The sequence below is a fragment of the Ranitomeya imitator genome, chromosome 6 (assembly GCF_032444005.1).
Source record: "Ranitomeya imitator isolate aRanImi1 chromosome 6, aRanImi1.pri, whole genome shotgun sequence".
Lineage (NCBI taxonomy): Eukaryota > Metazoa > Chordata > Amphibia > Anura > Dendrobatidae > Ranitomeya > Ranitomeya imitator.
Window position 1 is genome coordinate 490,896,046 of NC_091287.1, and position 18,549 is coordinate 490,914,594.

The 18,549-nt window shown below is 44.4% G+C and overlaps 1 protein-coding gene across 1 annotated transcript in view; it reads left to right on the plus strand.

Moving 5' to 3' along the window:
• Positions 1–18,549, plus strand: part of VPS13B (vacuolar protein sorting 13 homolog B) — a 1,386,889-nt gene that overhangs the window by 636,370 nt on the left and 731,970 nt on the right. The window contains exons 20-21 of the mRNA XM_069731647.1: positions 1,533–1,642; positions 4,319–4,463. Of these exons, the coding sequence (XP_069587748.1) occupies positions 1,533–1,642; positions 4,319–4,463 (255 nt within the window). The remainder of the gene's footprint in view (positions 1–1,532; positions 1,643–4,318; positions 4,464–18,549) is intronic.

The window sequence follows — 18,549 nt, forward strand, 5'->3', positions numbered from 1 at the left end:
CCATTTTGCGGTTTCTAAGAAATCCAGCTTTCAAATTATATGTAAATGAGCTGCAAGTGCTTCAGGATGGGACCTTGCACTTGCAGCTCTCCTGCCCTTCCTTCCTATGTCCTGCCTCCTGTGTCTGCCTCCTTGTTTCCTACCTGCCACCACTGACCTGACGCCGACAATTCATCACTGCAGCTAGCTCTCACACCACTCGTTTCCCCAGATAGGGTGGCTCATGCACAGATTGATACACTGGGTCTAGTGACGTCATAAGGATCTTGCACCGACACTGTTGCCCCTTGTCCAAGCTCTTGGCCAGTGGAGGCAGGTTACTGAGACAAGAGTGACTTGTCAGTCAGACACAGGAGGCATGCGTTGGGTGGGGAATAGGGGAGGTAGGGTGGAGAGATGGAAGAGTTTAGTCCCACCCAAAGCACTTGACACTAATTTAAATGCGATTTGAGCTCTGGATTTTTCATTTCTGCAATCAAAGTATATGTCTTTAATCAGCATAAACGTGCCTGTATAATAGAGTACATGATATTAGTTTCCAGCTCTAATGTCCTCCCGTTAGGTTATCTTTGGTGGCACATTTACAAAATCTTTGGGCCTTATTCATTGTTGAATTTGCGCTTTATGTGCTGTTCTTGTTGTTCTTCACCTTCATTTGTGCCGTATTCTTTTATTTGTTTTTTTAAGTCTATTTTATATGTTTTTCCCTGTTTATTGTGTTTTATATTCTCCATTGCGGGCAGGATTTTGGGTTTGCAGATGTTTTTTTTTGGCTGATTCTTCAGTTGCATCTTTTAAAAAAGTCTCAATTTTTTTTTTTTTTTTTTTGCACAAATGTACTCTAGATACATCTGGAGTGATTTTCACTGTCTTTGCTTGAATTTTGCAACTTTTTAGTAGAACATTCGACTTTTTTGGATTAAAGTAAAACATATATCATTTAGGATTTTTTGGAATGGTTGAGAACCAAGTGCACCATTTTGAAGAATTTGGCATTAAAAGGTCAATGAATACCACAAGGCATAAACAAGAAAAGGGAATGAAATAAATGCAAATGATGAATCTAACCCTTTCTTTCTTCATTTAGGCAGCTCAGAACCATACCAAATTTATTACAGTGACTCAAACTTCAGACACTCTTGTCTAATTGCTTGCCACTTCTTGATTAACTAAAGTTAAACTCATTTTTTATGCTATAATTGCAGTGCACAATTTTCAATACAAGAGACCTCCTTGTGTAGCGAGGCTCAAAAAGCATCAAAATCATATAATAAATCTGACTCCAGACACGTACACCATTTTGTGGTGCAAATTGTAGCCCCAATTCACAATTATCTTTGTAAAACTGTCCTATAACTTTTGTTCGGGCAAGAATTTCTTCAGAAACTTGCAGTAAACCTGACAGATGGGTATTTTCGAATGTCTCGTTTTACAGACCAATTCTTCTAAACCCTAAATATTCATCTAACTAGTGTTGATGTAAATAAATGTTATGAATTTTTTTAATGAAAATTGTACCTTTTTTTTTGTAGGAGCCGTGCTGCTAGCGAATGTACAAGGATTAGCTCTGAATGTCGATCCTGTGTTGTATACATGGCTTCTCTACCAACCCCAGAGAAAAGGTGACCGACAGCCACAACAGGTAACAGGGCGAGACATTAGACTATTTTAGCTGTTTTGTTTAACTAAATTAGGCTATACACTTCAAAAGCGGCAGATTTTGCTCTTTTTTTAAACCCACCATACGGTTCCAGAGATATGGGCTTTTTTATCTAATGCAAAATTTTTTGTCTTTATCAATGGGGCGTAACTCACAGGATTCTCTGGGAGCTTGTCTTTACGCTTCTCTAGGTAGAAAATCCATCTTCACAAACTTTTTTTGTTAATATTTTCTCTATTCGTGAAGGTCTTGAAGCTGAATTTTCTACCTTTTCCTGCCACTGATTTCATCCAAACTACATGTGAATCCTATGATGGTGAGATGTGTCTTTTTCTCATTGTTTAGGCTGCTCTGCATTATTATCCTGTGAACATCGTCCCCTTGGTAAAGACCATAAAGTTAGCACTAAATGAAAAGGGCCCACAGCTATAAAACCATATCGCTGATTTTTAAAAGACTAAAAATTAGGGGAATTGTCTATTCAGAGAGGAAGAGGACTAGAGCTCTAGTGCCACCTATCACAATTAGTAATTCTTCATCAATTAGCAATTCAAAATCAGCCCTCTAACGAGCCTTTCCAGATGACTCAGAGTAACAGCCAAACCCAGAATCTCAATTTGCAGACAATTATTTGCGCAAACCTTTTGCAACATTTGCCTGTTATAAACTGTTCAGTTATTTGGGCCCTAAATATCTACATACTCTCAAAATAAAAATGTATCAGCCACTATTAAAGTAATTCATATAAACATGGATAAGGTGGCATCAACGAGATGATTGCCACAAAAGGGGCACAATACACATAAGTACATGGTCTGTGCTGTCTTCTGATTTTCGGCCTCCAGTGTTTTATACCCACATTATGTCTTACATCACAGGAGACAAAGTACTAAGGCTTCATTCAGACGTCTGTTTTTCACGTACGTATTTTCACAGATAGCACTCGTACCTGTAATAGTCTTTGGAGCCATTCATGTGTCCATGACTTTTCAGAGACCTAGTGGTCCCCTGGAAAATTTCAGAGACATGTCTGATTTTGATTCGAGGGTTGTACCAAAATCGGCAATACAACTCTACGGGTCCGTGAAAAAAATCAGACAGCACTTTGATGACATTACGGACTGTTACAAAAGAGAAATTAGAGAAACTTTTTTTATCCACGTATGAGAAAACTGATCAAAGTCTGATGAATCACTCTGTTTTGCTCACATGTGAGAAAATCTGACGTATGAATGAGGCATTAAAGGGAAGCTGTCAGCAGATTTTGCGGCCACTGCCTTTCAGGGCTTATCTACAGCATTCTATAATGCTGTGTATGCCCCCAGTCCGACATGCAAGTGAAGAAAAATAAGTTATATTATATTGACCCGGGGGATCGGTCTGGTCCGATGAGTGTCGCAGGTCTGGGTCCGGCGCATCCCATCTTCTTGGGACGCCACCCTCCTGCTTCTTCATGGCTCCCTGGCATCGCGCTCCTGCCTAGGCGTACTTATCTGCCTTGAGGGAAGAGCAAAGTACTGCAGTTCGCAGGCGCCGGGCCTCTCTGACCTTTCCCAGTGCCTGCGCACTGCAGTACTTTGCTCTTCCCTTAGCGGGGCAGATAAGTACGCCTGGGCAGCAGTGCCGATTCCGGGGAGCGATGAAGAAGCAGGAGGGTGACGTCCCAAGAAGATGGGAGGCGCCGGACCCAGACCTGCGACACCCGTTGGACCGGACCGCCCCCCCGGGTGAGTATAATATAACTTATTTTTCTTCACTTGCAGGTTGGACTGGGGGCATCTTATAGCCACAAAATCTACTGACAGGTTCCCTTTAATGACCATTTAAAAGCCCGGGCTGGTCTGCCATAGTGGGAGACATTCATATTTTAGGGACTTTATTTTTTTCATTTTTCTGGCCCATAAAGTTTGGTTTCAAGCAAAGAATACCCTTTTTTTTTTACTCTGTGCCCTAACACTAACATGTAAACTGTTTTTTTACTGCTTAATTGAAATAACCTTCTTATAGTGGTTTGTGGTTTTGTTAATAATAATTGTTCTGATTTTCAAAAACAATTCATAAAGGCGGGGTTGTTTATATCTACAGCGCCACTGAGCTTATTGATTGGCTGCAGCGATGTCGACGTGACCTCACCACTGCAGCCAAACAATAGAGGCAGCGTTAGACCCCAGGAGTGTAAGTAAAGCGCAGTTTTTTGGGGGGTTTGTTTTCCAATTAGCCGTACATATCAGGAAACGTTTTGTGAAAGTGGGCAATCCCTTTAACCCCTTACCGGCATGGGGCGTAATAGTACGCCGATGTCGGTATTCCCCCGCTTTGATGTGGGCTCCAGCGGTGAAGGGGTTAAGTAATGCTCCATATTGGGATTTTTTATTCTGCTATAAAGTCCATATCTAATTTCCACAAAGGATGTTTATAAGCTCGCTCCATTCCTGTCCTGTAATTTCGGTGTATGTGTGCACCTATTGGGGTTCCGCTGTAAGTGAACCGTCGGGTATCAGCCAGTGAGTGACAGGCGTGGACAGTGACAGCTGCTGGGGCTTCTGGTTCTGCTCTGGCACAGATCCTGTGAACCTGCTAAACACTTAATTACACCAGATTTACCTTTCACCTGTACAGCATCGCAGTGTTTATTTTATTCTGCTTTTTCTTCCTCAGCCGCTGGGATCCGCTCCTCTTGCCATGCCACTATCGAGGAAGAAGGAGGATGAGGTGTCAATTGGCAGCACGCCCTTGGCAAAGCAGGCATCGAATCAGCCGTCTGAGTATGCCAGCAGTCCTGTCAAAACAAAAACCGTAACAGGTATGCTCTCTTCTATAGCTGAGAAAATACATATCGGGAGCTTTTAGTGGGTCAGCTGTGCAAACACGCTCAGGCACCTTTGGGCTTTTCACAAATAGCCCCTGTGTTAGAGATTTAATGTTTCTATAATTAAAAGCCATCCGCTCTTATTATTTCTACAGCTCATGTTCTGCTTTTCTTCTTGTTCATTTTTTTTTAAACTACAACATTACTTCTGTTTCCCTCATTTTGTTGTAATGGAGCACATGTTTGCGCTCCCGCTCAGTAAAGTGACAGAGTCCTATGGTTACTTATCTGCTCTGTGCACATACGGCGAGCAGCAATGTATCATCGGTGAATCCAGGACATACTGTAATGACCTCCTGATGTATAAATCATACTACATCCTCACCTTATAATGTACACTGTGTTCCAAATTATTATGCACAAAGAGTTTAGGAGTGATAAGGTTAAACATTTTTTGTTTGTCATTTAAACTCATTGACGGTGATGTGTGTCAGGGCTCTTTATATCACTGAAAGCAATTGCAGATACATGTGCAAATTAGTTTGTCAGGTGTGTCCAAATAATGGCAAGACTACTTAAGAAGGCTGTTCCACATTATTAAGCAGCCTACATTTTTGGCCAAAATGGGAAAGAAAAGGGATGTATTGGCTGCTGAGAAGCAACAAATTGTGGAGTATTTAGGTCAAGGCATGACTACAATCAACATTGCCAAGACAGTTCATCGTGATCATCGCACAATCAAGAAGTATGTAGCTGATTCCCAGCACACACGTGTGCGTGCTGATAAGGAAAAATAGAGGACTCTTTCCAACAGGCTTTTGCGTAAGGTTGAAAGAGCAGCTGCAAAAATGCCTTGTCATAGCAGCAGACAAGTTTTTGAAGCTGCTGGTGCCTCCTACGTTCCCAGAACAACAAGATGCAGGGTCCTTCAGAGGTTTGCAGCTGTGCGTAAGCCATCCTGTCGACCACCTCTATCCACTGCACACAAGCAGAAACGGCTCCAGTGGGCCAAACTATACATGAAGACTGACTTCCAAATTGTTTTGTTCACCGTTGAGTGCCGTGCAACGCTTGATGGTCCAGATGGATGGAGTGGAGGATGGCTGGTTGATGGACACCCCATGAAAACACGGCTAAGGCGCCAACAAGGAGGAGGTGGAGTAATGTTTTGGGCTGGAATCATGGGGAGAGAGATTGTCGACCCCTTTATGATCCCTGAAGGGGTAAAGATGAACTCCATAATCTATGTGGCGTTTCTAAAACAACACTTCCTGCCATGGTTCAAGAGGAAGAACCGTGCTTACCGCAGCAAGATCATTTTCATGCATGATAATGCACCGTCTCATGCTGCAAAAAACACATCTGCATCTCTGGCTGCTATGGGCATAAAAGAGGATAAACTTATGGTGTGGCCACCATCTTCCCCTGACCTCAACCCCATTGAGAACCTCTGGAGCATCATCAAAAGGAGTCTCTATGATTGCGGGAGGCAGTTCACATCTAAGCAACAGCCCTGGGAGGGTATTCTGTCCACATGCAAAACCATCCAAAAACTGACAAATTCAATGGACGAGAGAGTTCAGAAGCTTCTTTCAAAAAAGCGGTCCTATGTGCAAATGTAACATCACCTAGAATAAAGTTTTCACTTAAAAACTGTTTTATTTCATTTTGTAATAAGCTGATAATGCTTATAACTTCACAATTGACCATTTTTTTGTTCAAAATTAAATAAAAAAGGTTGAAAACTCTGCTGTGCATAATAATTTGGAACACGCATTTTGAGTGTTTATTTTTTTTTAAAAGTTACTGTTTTCATAGGCAGTTTGTTCCAAAACATTGCAATTATACTAGAATAGTAAATGACTGGAAAATAACAATGACTGCAATTCAGATAGGTAATGTAGAGAAAATATGAGGAAATATATTTGCATAATAATTTGGAACACAGTGTAGATCGGAGTTGCCATATCCTATCCTAAAAGTATCCCAACAGGCCATGCATTGAGGATCTACTTAAAAAATAAGCGTCGTTTTGATTTTTATTAAATAAATCAATAGCACTTGTGAAAATAAATATCTTTCTCATATACTTTATCAGATACATCTTCTTATTTCTCCTCCTGAATTGGTCTTTCTCTCTCGATTTATGGGTAAAATATATAGTCAGTGACAGATTTTCCCATTACTGAGACGACAGATAGTGCTTTTAAAATTCAACGGAGGTGGGACGATCAAAAGACAGACCTTCTGCTGCAAGTTTGTGTAAAATGACAGTAACATTCCTCCATAGAACTTTATTAGCACCAACTGTCATCTCCTATCTCAGTAATGGAAATTCTGGGTTCACTGAAGATTTTACCCATGAATTGAGAATTCTCAGAATTATAAGCTCAGTCCAGGAGGAGGAAAAAAAAGTGCATTTTTATAATAAGATATTACAGAATTTCTTATTTTCACTTGTACTATTGATTTATGAATACAAATAAAACAACGGTTTCGCTTTAAAGGGAACTTGTCAGGACTTGGGATGAATGCTCCCGTGGAAGTTCTTGTTCTGGTTATTTCACAGTTCGGTTCCAGAACTGTACCCAAACTTGAACCAGAACCCCATCGAAAACAATGCAGACCCGATCTGGAAAATATTCTCTCTCTCCCTCTCTCCATCCCGGACTTTCCTTGGAACTCTGAACATTGCAATGGACTTCCGGGAGAAATCTGTGTTTTATTTTTAGCACTGAACTGTCTTGTACAAACCCCAAACTTATAATTTTTGGTTCGCTCATCTCTAGTCAGGACCCCTAACTGTTCCCAACAAGTGATGAGCGAACGTGCTCAGGTAAGGTGTTATCTGACTATGCTTGCGTGCTAACCGAGTGTCTTCTGTGTTCTTGAAAAATATGATCAAATCGCCCACGCTCATCAGTATTCCCAACAAAACTATAGCAATGTACAAGCTGATTCTGAAGTTAGTTCCTTTCATTCTATTTGGGTCTGCTAGAAAAAGCCAAGCTCCCCTCTCCTCGGCCCCATAGGGAATGATTAAAGCACAGGTTAAGCATGCGCACTACCGCTCCATTCTAAAAGGGATGAAAGTTCCCCGTTCTGCTGGTCGATGAGGGTCCCAGTGGTCTTATACCCACCAATCAACAAGGTATCAACTATCCTATAGTTGTACAGACTTTCTAAAACTAAACACACACAAATTAAAGTGCATGCATTACAACACTGCCTTGAGGACTTTTTTTTAGGTCCAGTATTCGTGCAGGTTTCTGCCCAAGCACTATATCCAATTGAGAATACGACCTGGGTGTTTACAACTCGACTGAAGCCTTCTACATTAATGCAGGATGAGTGTTTCCTGACGGAACACTGTTTGGAAGTCATGATGAGAAGCAATAAATACTCCATTAGACCGGGCTGCTCTCAAATATTTGTTTTATACTAAAAATATTATTCTGTAAACATCAGCTGATCACAGAAAGGAACTAATGATTGGACACGAGTCAGATCTTCCCAGAAGTATTTACATAATTGCAATCTGTCATCTCTGGAGAGCGCTGGGATATTTGCACAAATGATTGAATTTCCATAAATGTTCACTTACATAATGTGGTTATTTTCACATTGCAGACTGAAGGTGAACTGGGGATTAGATATACGGTACTTGTTGCAGCACAGAAAGTGTCTTTGATTATGAATATTTGTAAGTACTATTTAACAAGAGATCTAGTCATGAGATCATATTGTACATGTTAATCTGAGCCAATGTTCCAAGCGCTTTTAATTAAACTATTAAATAGAAGGAAGTACCAAAGAGTGCAAAAAATAATGGTTAAAGAGTCGACGGGGCCACAACCAAACCTGAGAAACCGATAAGAAAAGACTGCTATCGCTAATCAAATAAATAGCAAAAAGATTACCATATATACTCGAGTATAAGCCGACCCGAGTATAAGCCGACCCCCCTAATTTTGCCACAAAAAACTGGGAAAACTTATTGACTCGAGTATAAGCCTAGGGTGGAAAATGCAGCAGCTACCGGTGAATTTAAAAAAATAAAAATAGATGCTCCATACCGTTCATTATTGCCCCATAGCTGTGCCATATAGTGCTCTGCACCGTTCATTATTGTCCCATAGAGGTACCATAGAAAGGTGTGCCATATAGTGCTCTGCACCGTTCATTATTGCCCCATAGCTGTGCCATATAGTGCTCTGCACAGTTCATTATTGCCCCATAGCTGTGCCATATAGTGCTCTGCACCGTTCATTATTGCCCCATAGCTGTGCCATATAGTGCTCTGCACCGTTCATTCTTGCCCCATCGCTGTGCCATATAGTGCTCTGCACCGTTCATTCTTGCCCCATAGCTGTGCCATATAGTGCTTTGCACCGTTCATTATTGCCCCATAGTTGTGCCATATAGTGCTCTGCACCGTTCATTATTGCCCCATAGCTGTGCCATATAGTGCTCTGCACCGTTCATTCTTGCCCCATAGCTGTGCCATATAGTGCTTTGCACCGTTCATTATTGCCCCATAGCTGTGCCATATAGTGCTCTGCACCGTTCATTCTTGCCCCATAACTGTGCCATATAGTGCTTTGCACCATTCATTCTTGCCCCATAGCTGTGCAATATTGTGCTCTGCACCGTTCATTCTTGCCCCATAGCTGTGCTATATAGTGCTCTGCACCGTTCATTTTTGCCCCATAGATGGTCCTTATAAAGCTGTGCCATTGCTGCTGCTGCAATAATAATATAAAAAAAAATGCCATACTCTCCTCTCTTGCTTGCAGCACCTCAGCGTCCCATCCCGGCGTCTCTCCGCTCTGACTGATCAGGCAGAAGGCGGCGCGCACACTATATGCGTCATCGTGCCCTCTGACCTGAACAGTCAGTGCAAGAGGACATGAAGACAGAGCTGCGCCCGGCGTGTGGAACACAGACAGGTGAATATAAAATACTCACCTAGTCGCGGCGCTCCTGACGCTGCCCCTGCCTGTCACACTGTTTCCGGGTGCCACAGCTCTTCCTGTCAGCGGTCACTAGCATCGCTCAGAGGAATGAATATGTGGCTCCACCCCTATGGGAGTGGAGTCCATATTCATTTCTCTAATGAGCGGTCCCACGTGACCGCTGAACAGGGAAAGAGCTACGGCACCCGGAGGCAGTGTGACAGGCAGGGGTAGCGTCAGGAGCGCCGGGACTAGGTGAGTATGCCTCAGCGCCCTCTCCCCCTCACCCGCCGACCCTGCCGCCCACCGTGACTCGAGTATAAGCCGAGAGGGACACTTTCAGCCCAAAAATTTGGGCTGAAAATCTCGGCTTATACTCGAGTATATACGGTAAATAATTACAAGGCATGATAATATTTATTGAAATCAAATTGGCAATTCAATATACACTGCTCAAAAAATAAAGGGAAAACTAAAATCCCACATCCTAGATATCACTGTGAAATATTCCACTTGTAAATCTTTATTCATTATATAGTGGAATGTGTTGAGAACAGTAAAACCTAAAAATGATCAATGTAAATCACAACTAATATCCCATGGAGGCCTGGAGTTGGAATGATGCTCAAAATCAAAGTGGAAAATCAAATTGCAAGCTGATCCAACTTCAGTGGAAATGCCTCAAGACAAGGAAATTATGCTCAGTATTCTGTGTTGCCTCCACGTGCCTGTATGACATCCCCTGTCAGACCCCGCAAACCTTCTTGCCACTTTTGCATTGATGTGCCATCCTGGATGAGCTGCACTACCTGAGCCACTTGTGTGGGTTGTAGAGTCCGTCTCATGCTAAGACGTGTGAAAGCACAACCAACATTTAAAAGTGACGAAAACATCAGCCAGAAAGCATTGGTACTGTGATTTGGTCTGTGGTCCCCACCCGCAGAACCACTCCTTTATTGACGGTGTCTTGATAATTGCCAATAATTTCCATCTGTTGTCTATTCCATTTGCACAACAGCATGTGAACTTGATTGATGATCAGTGTTGCTTCCAAAGTGGACAGTTTGTTTTCACAGAAGTTTGATTTACCGTATATACTCGAGTATAAGCCGACCCGAGTATAAGCCGACCCCCCTAATTTTGCCACAAAAAACTGGGAAAACTTATTGACTCGAGTATAAGCCTAGGGTGGAAATGCAGCATTTACCGGTGAATTTCAAAAATAAAATTAGAGCACGGTGGCGCAGTGGTTAGCACTACAGCCTTGCAGCGCTGGGGTCCTGGGTTCTAATCCCACCCAGGACAACATCTGCAAAGAGTTTGTATGTTCTCTCTGTGTTTGCGTGGGTTTCCTCCGGGCGCTCCGGTTTCCTCCCACATTCCAAAGACATACTGATTGGGCTCACAATCTAGAATTCCTATCGGGGAGAGTGATGGTAATGTGTTCAAACTGTAAAGCGCTGCGGAATTTGTTAGCGCTATATAAAAATAAAGATTATTATCATTATTGCCCCATAGCTGTGCCATATAGTGCTCTGCACCGTTCATATTTCCCCATAGCTCTGCCATATAGTGCTCTGCACCGTTCATATTTCCCCATAGCTCTGCCATATAGTGCTCTGCACCGTTCATATTGCCTCATATCTGCCCCATATAGTGCTCTGCACCGTTCATATTGCCCCATATCTGCCCCATATAGTGCTCTGCACTGTTCATACTGCCCCATATCTGCCCCATATAGTGCTCTGCACTGTTCATACTGCCCCATATCTGCCCCATATAGTGCTCTGCACCGTTCATATTGCCCCATGTCTGCCCCATATAGTGCTCTGCACCATTCATATTGCCCCATATCTGCCCCATATAGTGCTCTGCACCGTTCATATTGCCCCATATCTGCCCCATATAGTGCTCTGCACTGTTCATATTGCCCCATATCTGCCCCATATAGTGCTCTGCACTGTTCATATTGCTCCATATCTGCCCCATACTGTGCTCTGCACCGTTCATACTGCCCCATAGATGCTCGGTATAAATCTGTGCCGCCGCTGCTGCTGCTGCAATAAAAAAAAAAAAGCCATACTCACCTTTCTTGATTGCAGCTCCCAGCGTCCGGTCCCGGCGTCTCTCCGCTCTGACTGATCAGGCAGAGGGCGCCGCACACACTATATGCGTCATCGCGCCCTCTGACCTGAACAGTCAGAGCGCAGATAGACGCCGGGAAGACAGAGCGGCGCCCGGCGGCTGGAACGTGGACAGGTGAATATGACATACTTACCTGGTCCCGACGTCCGGCTCCCCCTGCCGTCCCACGGTCTTCTGTGCCGCAGCCTCTTCCTCTATCAGCGGTCACCGGCACCGCTGATTAGTGAAATGAATAGGCGGCTCCACCCCTATGGGAGGTGGAGCCGCTTATTCATTTCTCTAATGAGCGGTCCCACGTGACCGCTGAAGAGGGGAAGAAGCTGCAGCACAGAAGACCGTGGGAGGGCAGGGGGAGCGCCAGGATCGCTGGGACTCGGTAAGTATACCTCAGCGCCCTCTCCCCCTCACCCGCCGACCGCACCGCTACCGTGACTCGAGTATAAGCTGAGAGGGGCACTTTCAGCCCAAAAATTTGGGCTGAAAATCTCGGCTTATACTCGAATATATACGGTACTTGAAGTTACGGTATATTCTGTTGTATAAGTGTTCCCTTTATTTTTGAGCAGTGTATAAAAAACATATACACAAATACCGGAATAGAAAATGCGAAATGGTGAAAACTGAAACAATCTTAAAACATTGCATATATATTAATTTGAGTGAGGAAAAATAAACTTCCGCTGTCAATCTGCAACACACTCTCAACATCCATTTCGAGTAGTTTCCTCACCGAGCCTCTCCTCTGAAGAAACTATGTGAAACATGGCTTGAAGTGTGAGGCAGAGGGACTGTATCATATTTTGGTCAGTACATGACATTTGGTTGTGGAGGAAATTTTGGTGGTCTCATTCACTTAAGTGGGGATGTTCTGCAATTTTTCTGCCAAATCATTATTGCCGCCCCTTCATTTTCCATGGGTCAGACTCCCACTCATTATTGAGCGATGACATACGTTAGCAATATTGCATCACTTCATAAGATGAAACCTTTAAGAGGTTATTCTCAACATTTAATGTTATCACCTACTCAGGGGATAGGTGATAACTTGCTGATTGGTGGAGATCTGATTGGAGGAACCCAGGCGATCCTGAGAATTGACATCTGAAATATCCTGTTGGAATGAAGCGGTAGACGATCTATTCTTTGCTCGTAAGTCTTCTAGTGGGAACAACAAGCATCTAGTTAAACCTTATAGTTGACGTTCTTACTCGGAGTAGTGGGCTGCTCATCATCTATGGCAGAATTCACGGCTAGAAATTGATTCCAGCAGATTCATTGCAAGATACCTTCTTTATTTTTAATGCTTCTAATTCACAATAATGATGCTCAGGCCTTTGTAGCCACAGCTTGACATTTTGTATGGTATGAATTTTGACCCATTGAATCCACTATTATAAACCCATCAGTAAACCTGCATTAAAAGAGTGTGGAGTGATTATAATGCAGGATTTGCTTTTGCCTGATTGACGTATTATTTCCACATACCATCATTAAAAGAATAATAATCTTCGGAGAAATAGCAGGCTGCCTCAAGTGGGTCTCGTATGTCGATCCACTTATCTAGTAAATCTTGACATTATTTCATCATAGCTCATGAATCCAGCGGATTAGTAGAACTGTTATTTTGCATCAAAATTCCGGAAGGAAGGGAAGTTTTGTGCCTCTAAAATTAGCACCATATGCAGTGGTGTTTATGTAGCTTTTAGCCTGTGACACCTCGTATTTCATCTGTAATGACATCTGATGCATGGTGCCAGTGAGCTTACTTGTATTCAGCTCTATATAAACAGTTAATATGTAATTTTTATCTTTGTGGGGTTTAGAACGATCACATAATCCCATTACATATTTTATAATCACCATGCTGTCTAAAAGGATATAGTTATATTTTCATAATGTTTCATAAGAAATATCTATTCTTATGTAAATAAAGGAAATCCATTCACGCCGATGTGCAAGATGTCGCTTGATCAACTCAACACTCTTATATACACATGATCTTATATACACATGCGTACATGTGAGTCCAAAATGATGCAAAAAAACAAAAGTAAAAACATTTTTTAAGTCTATATCCACCTTTGCAATAAATTTGTTTGATTGTTCCAATGCATTTAAAGTTAAAGGGTTTACCTGGGATATTTTTTATTTTTAATCCGTAGCGATTCAGCTTTTCAGAAAACAAATGTGACAATACTCACATTTCCCTAATGAAACCCCTACATTGGCAGTGGCTCTGACAATATAAATGGCAAAAGTCGCTGAACCAACTGATTGCCTGCAGTGGTCTCTTGGGCAGTAGCAGTGATGTCACCAATGTAGCTTGTCTATAAAGGACATAGCTGTGCGGAGAGACATTGAGAAAACAAGGGCAGCATGAATTAGACGGGTCTGCTTTACTTTGAAATGTTGCAGCGTTTCAGAGAAAACACATTTTGTAAGCTGACCTGGGAACTTGCAGCTTGAGTGACTAGTCCAAGAGGCTAGTCCTAGCAGCCTTTCCCTTCCTCATGATCCTTGAATAGCAGTTCTCTCCCTATGTGTATAGCGACAGTCAAGGGGAGTGGAGCAGGGACATGCAACCAGGGATCAGTCTCTTCAACTTGTCACTCGAGCCCCATGGTCCCCAGACAGCTTTTAAATATATGTTTGCTCTGAAATGCTGAAGTGTTTCACAGTAAGGCTATGTTCACACATTGCGGTTTTTACCGCGGAACCGCGGCGATTTTGCAGCTGCGTGTCCGCAGCAGTTTCCATAGCGTTTACAGTAACATGTAAACCCTATGGAAACCACAAACCGCTGTGCACATGCTACGGGAAAAACCGCGCGGGAACGCAGCGGTTTACAACCCGCAGCATGTCTCTTTTTTGTGCAGAATCGCAGCGATTCTGCACCCATAGAAATGCATTGATCCGCTTACTTCCCGCATGGGGCTGTGCCCACCTTGCGGGAAGTAAGCGGATAATGTGCGGGTGGTACCCGGGGGGGAGGAGAGGAGACTCTCCTCCAGGCCCCGGGAACCATATTTGAGTAAAAACAAAAAGAATTCAAATAAAAAATAATGGTATACTCACCTCTGAAGTCTCAACGCTGCGCGCGGCCGTCCGGTCTCAGGTTTGCTATGCGACGAGGATCTGGGGTGACGTCGCGGTCACATGACCGTGACGTCACGAAGGTCCTGGTCGCACAGCATCTTTGGAACCGGACCGCCGCCTGCAGCGCCGAGGAGATCGGGACGTCGGAGGGTGAGTATATCATGATTTTATTATTTTTAACATTACTATTGATGCTGCATGTTGCTGCATATGCAGCATCAATAGTAGGGGTAAAATCCCGCAGCGGAACCCGCAGGACAAACCGCGATAAATCTGCAGGGATAACCGCAGCGGGTTTGCCCTGCAGATTTATCAAATCCGCTGCGGGAGAACCCGCAGGGACAGGACGCAATGTGTGAACATAGCCTAAGGGTATGTGCACACGTATTCTTGGCCACTGCGGATTTTTCCGCAGCAGATTTGATAAATCTGCAGGGCAAAAACGCTGCGTTTTTGCTACAGAATTGTAGCGGATTTACCGCGGATATGCTGTGGTTTTTCTGCGGATTTCACTGCGGTTTTACAACTGCGGCTTTCTATAGGGCAACTGTAAAACCGCTGCAGAATCCGCAGAAAGTGACATGCTGCGGTAAGTAAACCGCGTCTCTGCGCATTTTTTTTCCGCAGCATATGCACAGCGTTTTTGGTGTCCCATAGGTTTACATTGAACTGTAAACTCATGGGAAACTGCTGCGGACCCACAGCAAAATCCGCATTGTGTGCACGTACCCTAAAGGTACCTTCACACTGAGTGACGCTGCAGCGATACTGACAGCGATGTCGATCGCTGCAGCGTCTCTGTTTGGTCGCTGGAGAGCTGTCACACAGACAGCTCTCCAGCGACCAACGATGCCGGTAACCAGGGTAAACATCGGGTTACTAAGCACAGGGCCGCGCTTAGTAACCCGATGTTTACCCTGGTTACCATCGTAAAAGTAAAAAAAACAAACACTACATACTTACCTTCCGCTGTCTGTCCCCGGCGCTCTGCTTTCCTGCACTGACTGTGAGCACAGCGGCCGGAAAGCAGAGCGGTGACGTCACCACTGTGCTTTCCGGCTGGCCGGCGCTCACAGCCAGTGCAGGAAGCAGAGCGCCGAGGACAGACAGCGGAAGGTAAGTATGTAGTGTTTGTTTTTTTTACTGTTACGATGGTAACCAGGGTAAGCATCGGGTTACTAAGCGCAGCCCTGCGCTTAGTAACCCGATGTTTACCCTGGTTACCAGTGAAGACATCGCTGAATCGGCGTCACACACGCCGATTCAGCGATGTCTGCAGGGAGTCCAGCGACGAAATAAAGTCCTGGACTTTCTGCAGCGACCAACGATCTCCCAGCAGGGGCCTGATCGTTGGTCGCTGTCACACTGAACGATATCGCTAGACAGGACGCTGCAACGTCACGGATCGCTAGCAATATCTTTCAGTGTGAAGGTACCTTAAGAGTGGTGTCACACAACTGTTTTCTCTCCATCCAAGAAAAGCTGTCCGATTATGCTAATCAGGCTGATCAGAGTTTGATTAGAGTGGGATTCGATTTTCTTTGAGCTGGAGAGAGAAAAATAAGTTTCTCCACCTTCTCTATTTGGTTAGTCGGTGAAAATCGGACCACACTCTGATGTCATGTGAATGCTGACCTTTTTTTTTTCCTTTTACAGACCTGTAAGCTTGAATGGGCGAATGCCATTCGATTCTCAGAGGCAAATTGTGCATTTGTTTTCCCTCAGTCTAATTGGAAAGAGGTAAAAATCTGTCATGTGCACAGCCCCATAGAGTGACATGGGTAGGAGTGCTCTCCGTGAAAACCACTGATAGCGCTCTTCCGATTTATACTCTCGTCTGCATCTGCCCTAAAACGTTTACGGTATATGTTTGAATGTATTTTCTACAGAATACTATACAAACTTAACTCACTCACAAAGCTCTCTACAGTTCTGGACCACACTTTATCTCCTCCCTCATCTCTATTTATTACCCTACCTGTGCCCTCCACTCCACAACTGATCTAAGACTAACATCCTCCATAATCTCAACCTCCATCTCCAAGACTTCTCTCGTGCTGCGCCAGTTTTCTGGGATGCTCTGCATCGGCTGATCCTTCTACTACCTAGCCCCCCATGTTTTGAAAGGTGCTTTAAAAAACACATCTCTTTCGACTTGCCTATCACATTAATTTACCATTCTAACTCTCCTTTGTTCCCTCTTTCTAAATTTTACTTAGGTGCCTCCCATTCATCTGTGTCCACTTCCTCGTTGCACCCAATAGCACTTGGCAACTGGACCTAGACAGGTAGTCTGGTGACTGGATCATGACTGGATTATTTGTCATGCCCTATGAACCCCTTCCCGACCCATGACGCCACGTAGGCGTCATGAAAGTCGGTGCCAATCCGACCTATGACGCCTATGTGGCGTCATGGAAAGATCGCGTCCCTGCAGATCGGGTGAAAGCGTTAACTCCCATTTCACCCGATCTGCAGGGACAGGGGGAGTGGTAGTTTAGCCCAGGGGGGGTGGCTTCACCCCCTCGTGGCTACGATCGCTCTGATTGGCTGTTGAAAGTGAAACTGCCAATCAGAGCGATTTGTAATATTTCACCCATTATAACGGGTGAAATATTACAATCCAGCCATGGCCGATGCTGCAATATCATCGGCCATGGCTGGAAATACTAGTGTGCCCCCACCCCACCCCACTGATCGCCCCCCAGCCCCCCGATCTGGCCGGTACACTGCTCCGGCTCCCCTCCGTCCAGTGCTCCGCTCCCCCCGTGCTCCAATCACCCCCCCGTGCTCCAATCACCCCCCCTGCACTCCGATCCACCCCCCCCGTGCTCCGTTCCACCCCCCGTGCTCCGTTCCAGCCCCCCCGTGCTCCGTTCCAGCCCCCCCGTGCTCCGTTCCACGCCTGCCGCGCTCCGATTCCCCCCCTCCGTGGTCCCCCCCACCCCATCATACTTACCGATCCTGCCGGGGTCCCGTCCGTCTTCTCCCTGGGCGCCGTCTTCTTCCAAAATGGCGGGCGCATGCGCAGTACGCCCGCCGAATCTGCCGGACGGCAGATTCGTTCCAAAGTGCATTTTGATCACTGAGATAGATTATATCTCAGTGATCAAAATAAAAAAAATAATAAATGACCCCCCCCCTTTGTCACCCCCATAGGTAGGGACAATAAAAAAATAAAGAAATTTTTTTTTTCCCACTAATGTTAGAATAGGGTTAGGGGTAGGGTTAGGGTTAGGGTTAGGGCTAGGGTTAGGGCTAGGGTTAGGTTTTCGGTATGTGCACACGTATTCTGGTCCTCTGCGGATTTTTCCGCTGCGGATTTGATAAATCCGCACTGCTAAACCACGGCGGATTTACCGCGTTTTTTCTGCACATTTCACTGCAGTTTTACAATTGCGATTTTCTATTGGAGCAGTTGTAAAACCGCTGCGGAATCCGCACAAAGAAGTGACATGCTACGGAATGTAAACTGCTGCGTTTCCGTGCAGTTTTTCCGCAGCGTGTGTACAGCGATTTTTGTTTCCCGTAGGTTTACATTGAACTGTAAGCTCATGGGAAACTGCTGCTTTTCCGCAGCATGTGCACATACCTTTAGAATTAGGCCATGTGCACACGGTGTGGATTTGGCTGCGGATTGGCCGCTGCGGATTCGCAGCAGTGTTCCATCAGGTGTACAGTACCATGTAAACATATGAAAAACCAAATCCGCTGTGCCCATGGTGCGGAAAATACCGCGCGGAAACGCTGCATTGTATTTTCTGCAGCATGTCAATTCTTTGTGCGGATTCCGCAGCGTTTTACACCTGTTCCTCAATAGGAATCCGCAGGTGAAATCCGCACAAAAAACACTGGAAATCCGCGGAAAATCCGCAGGTAAAACG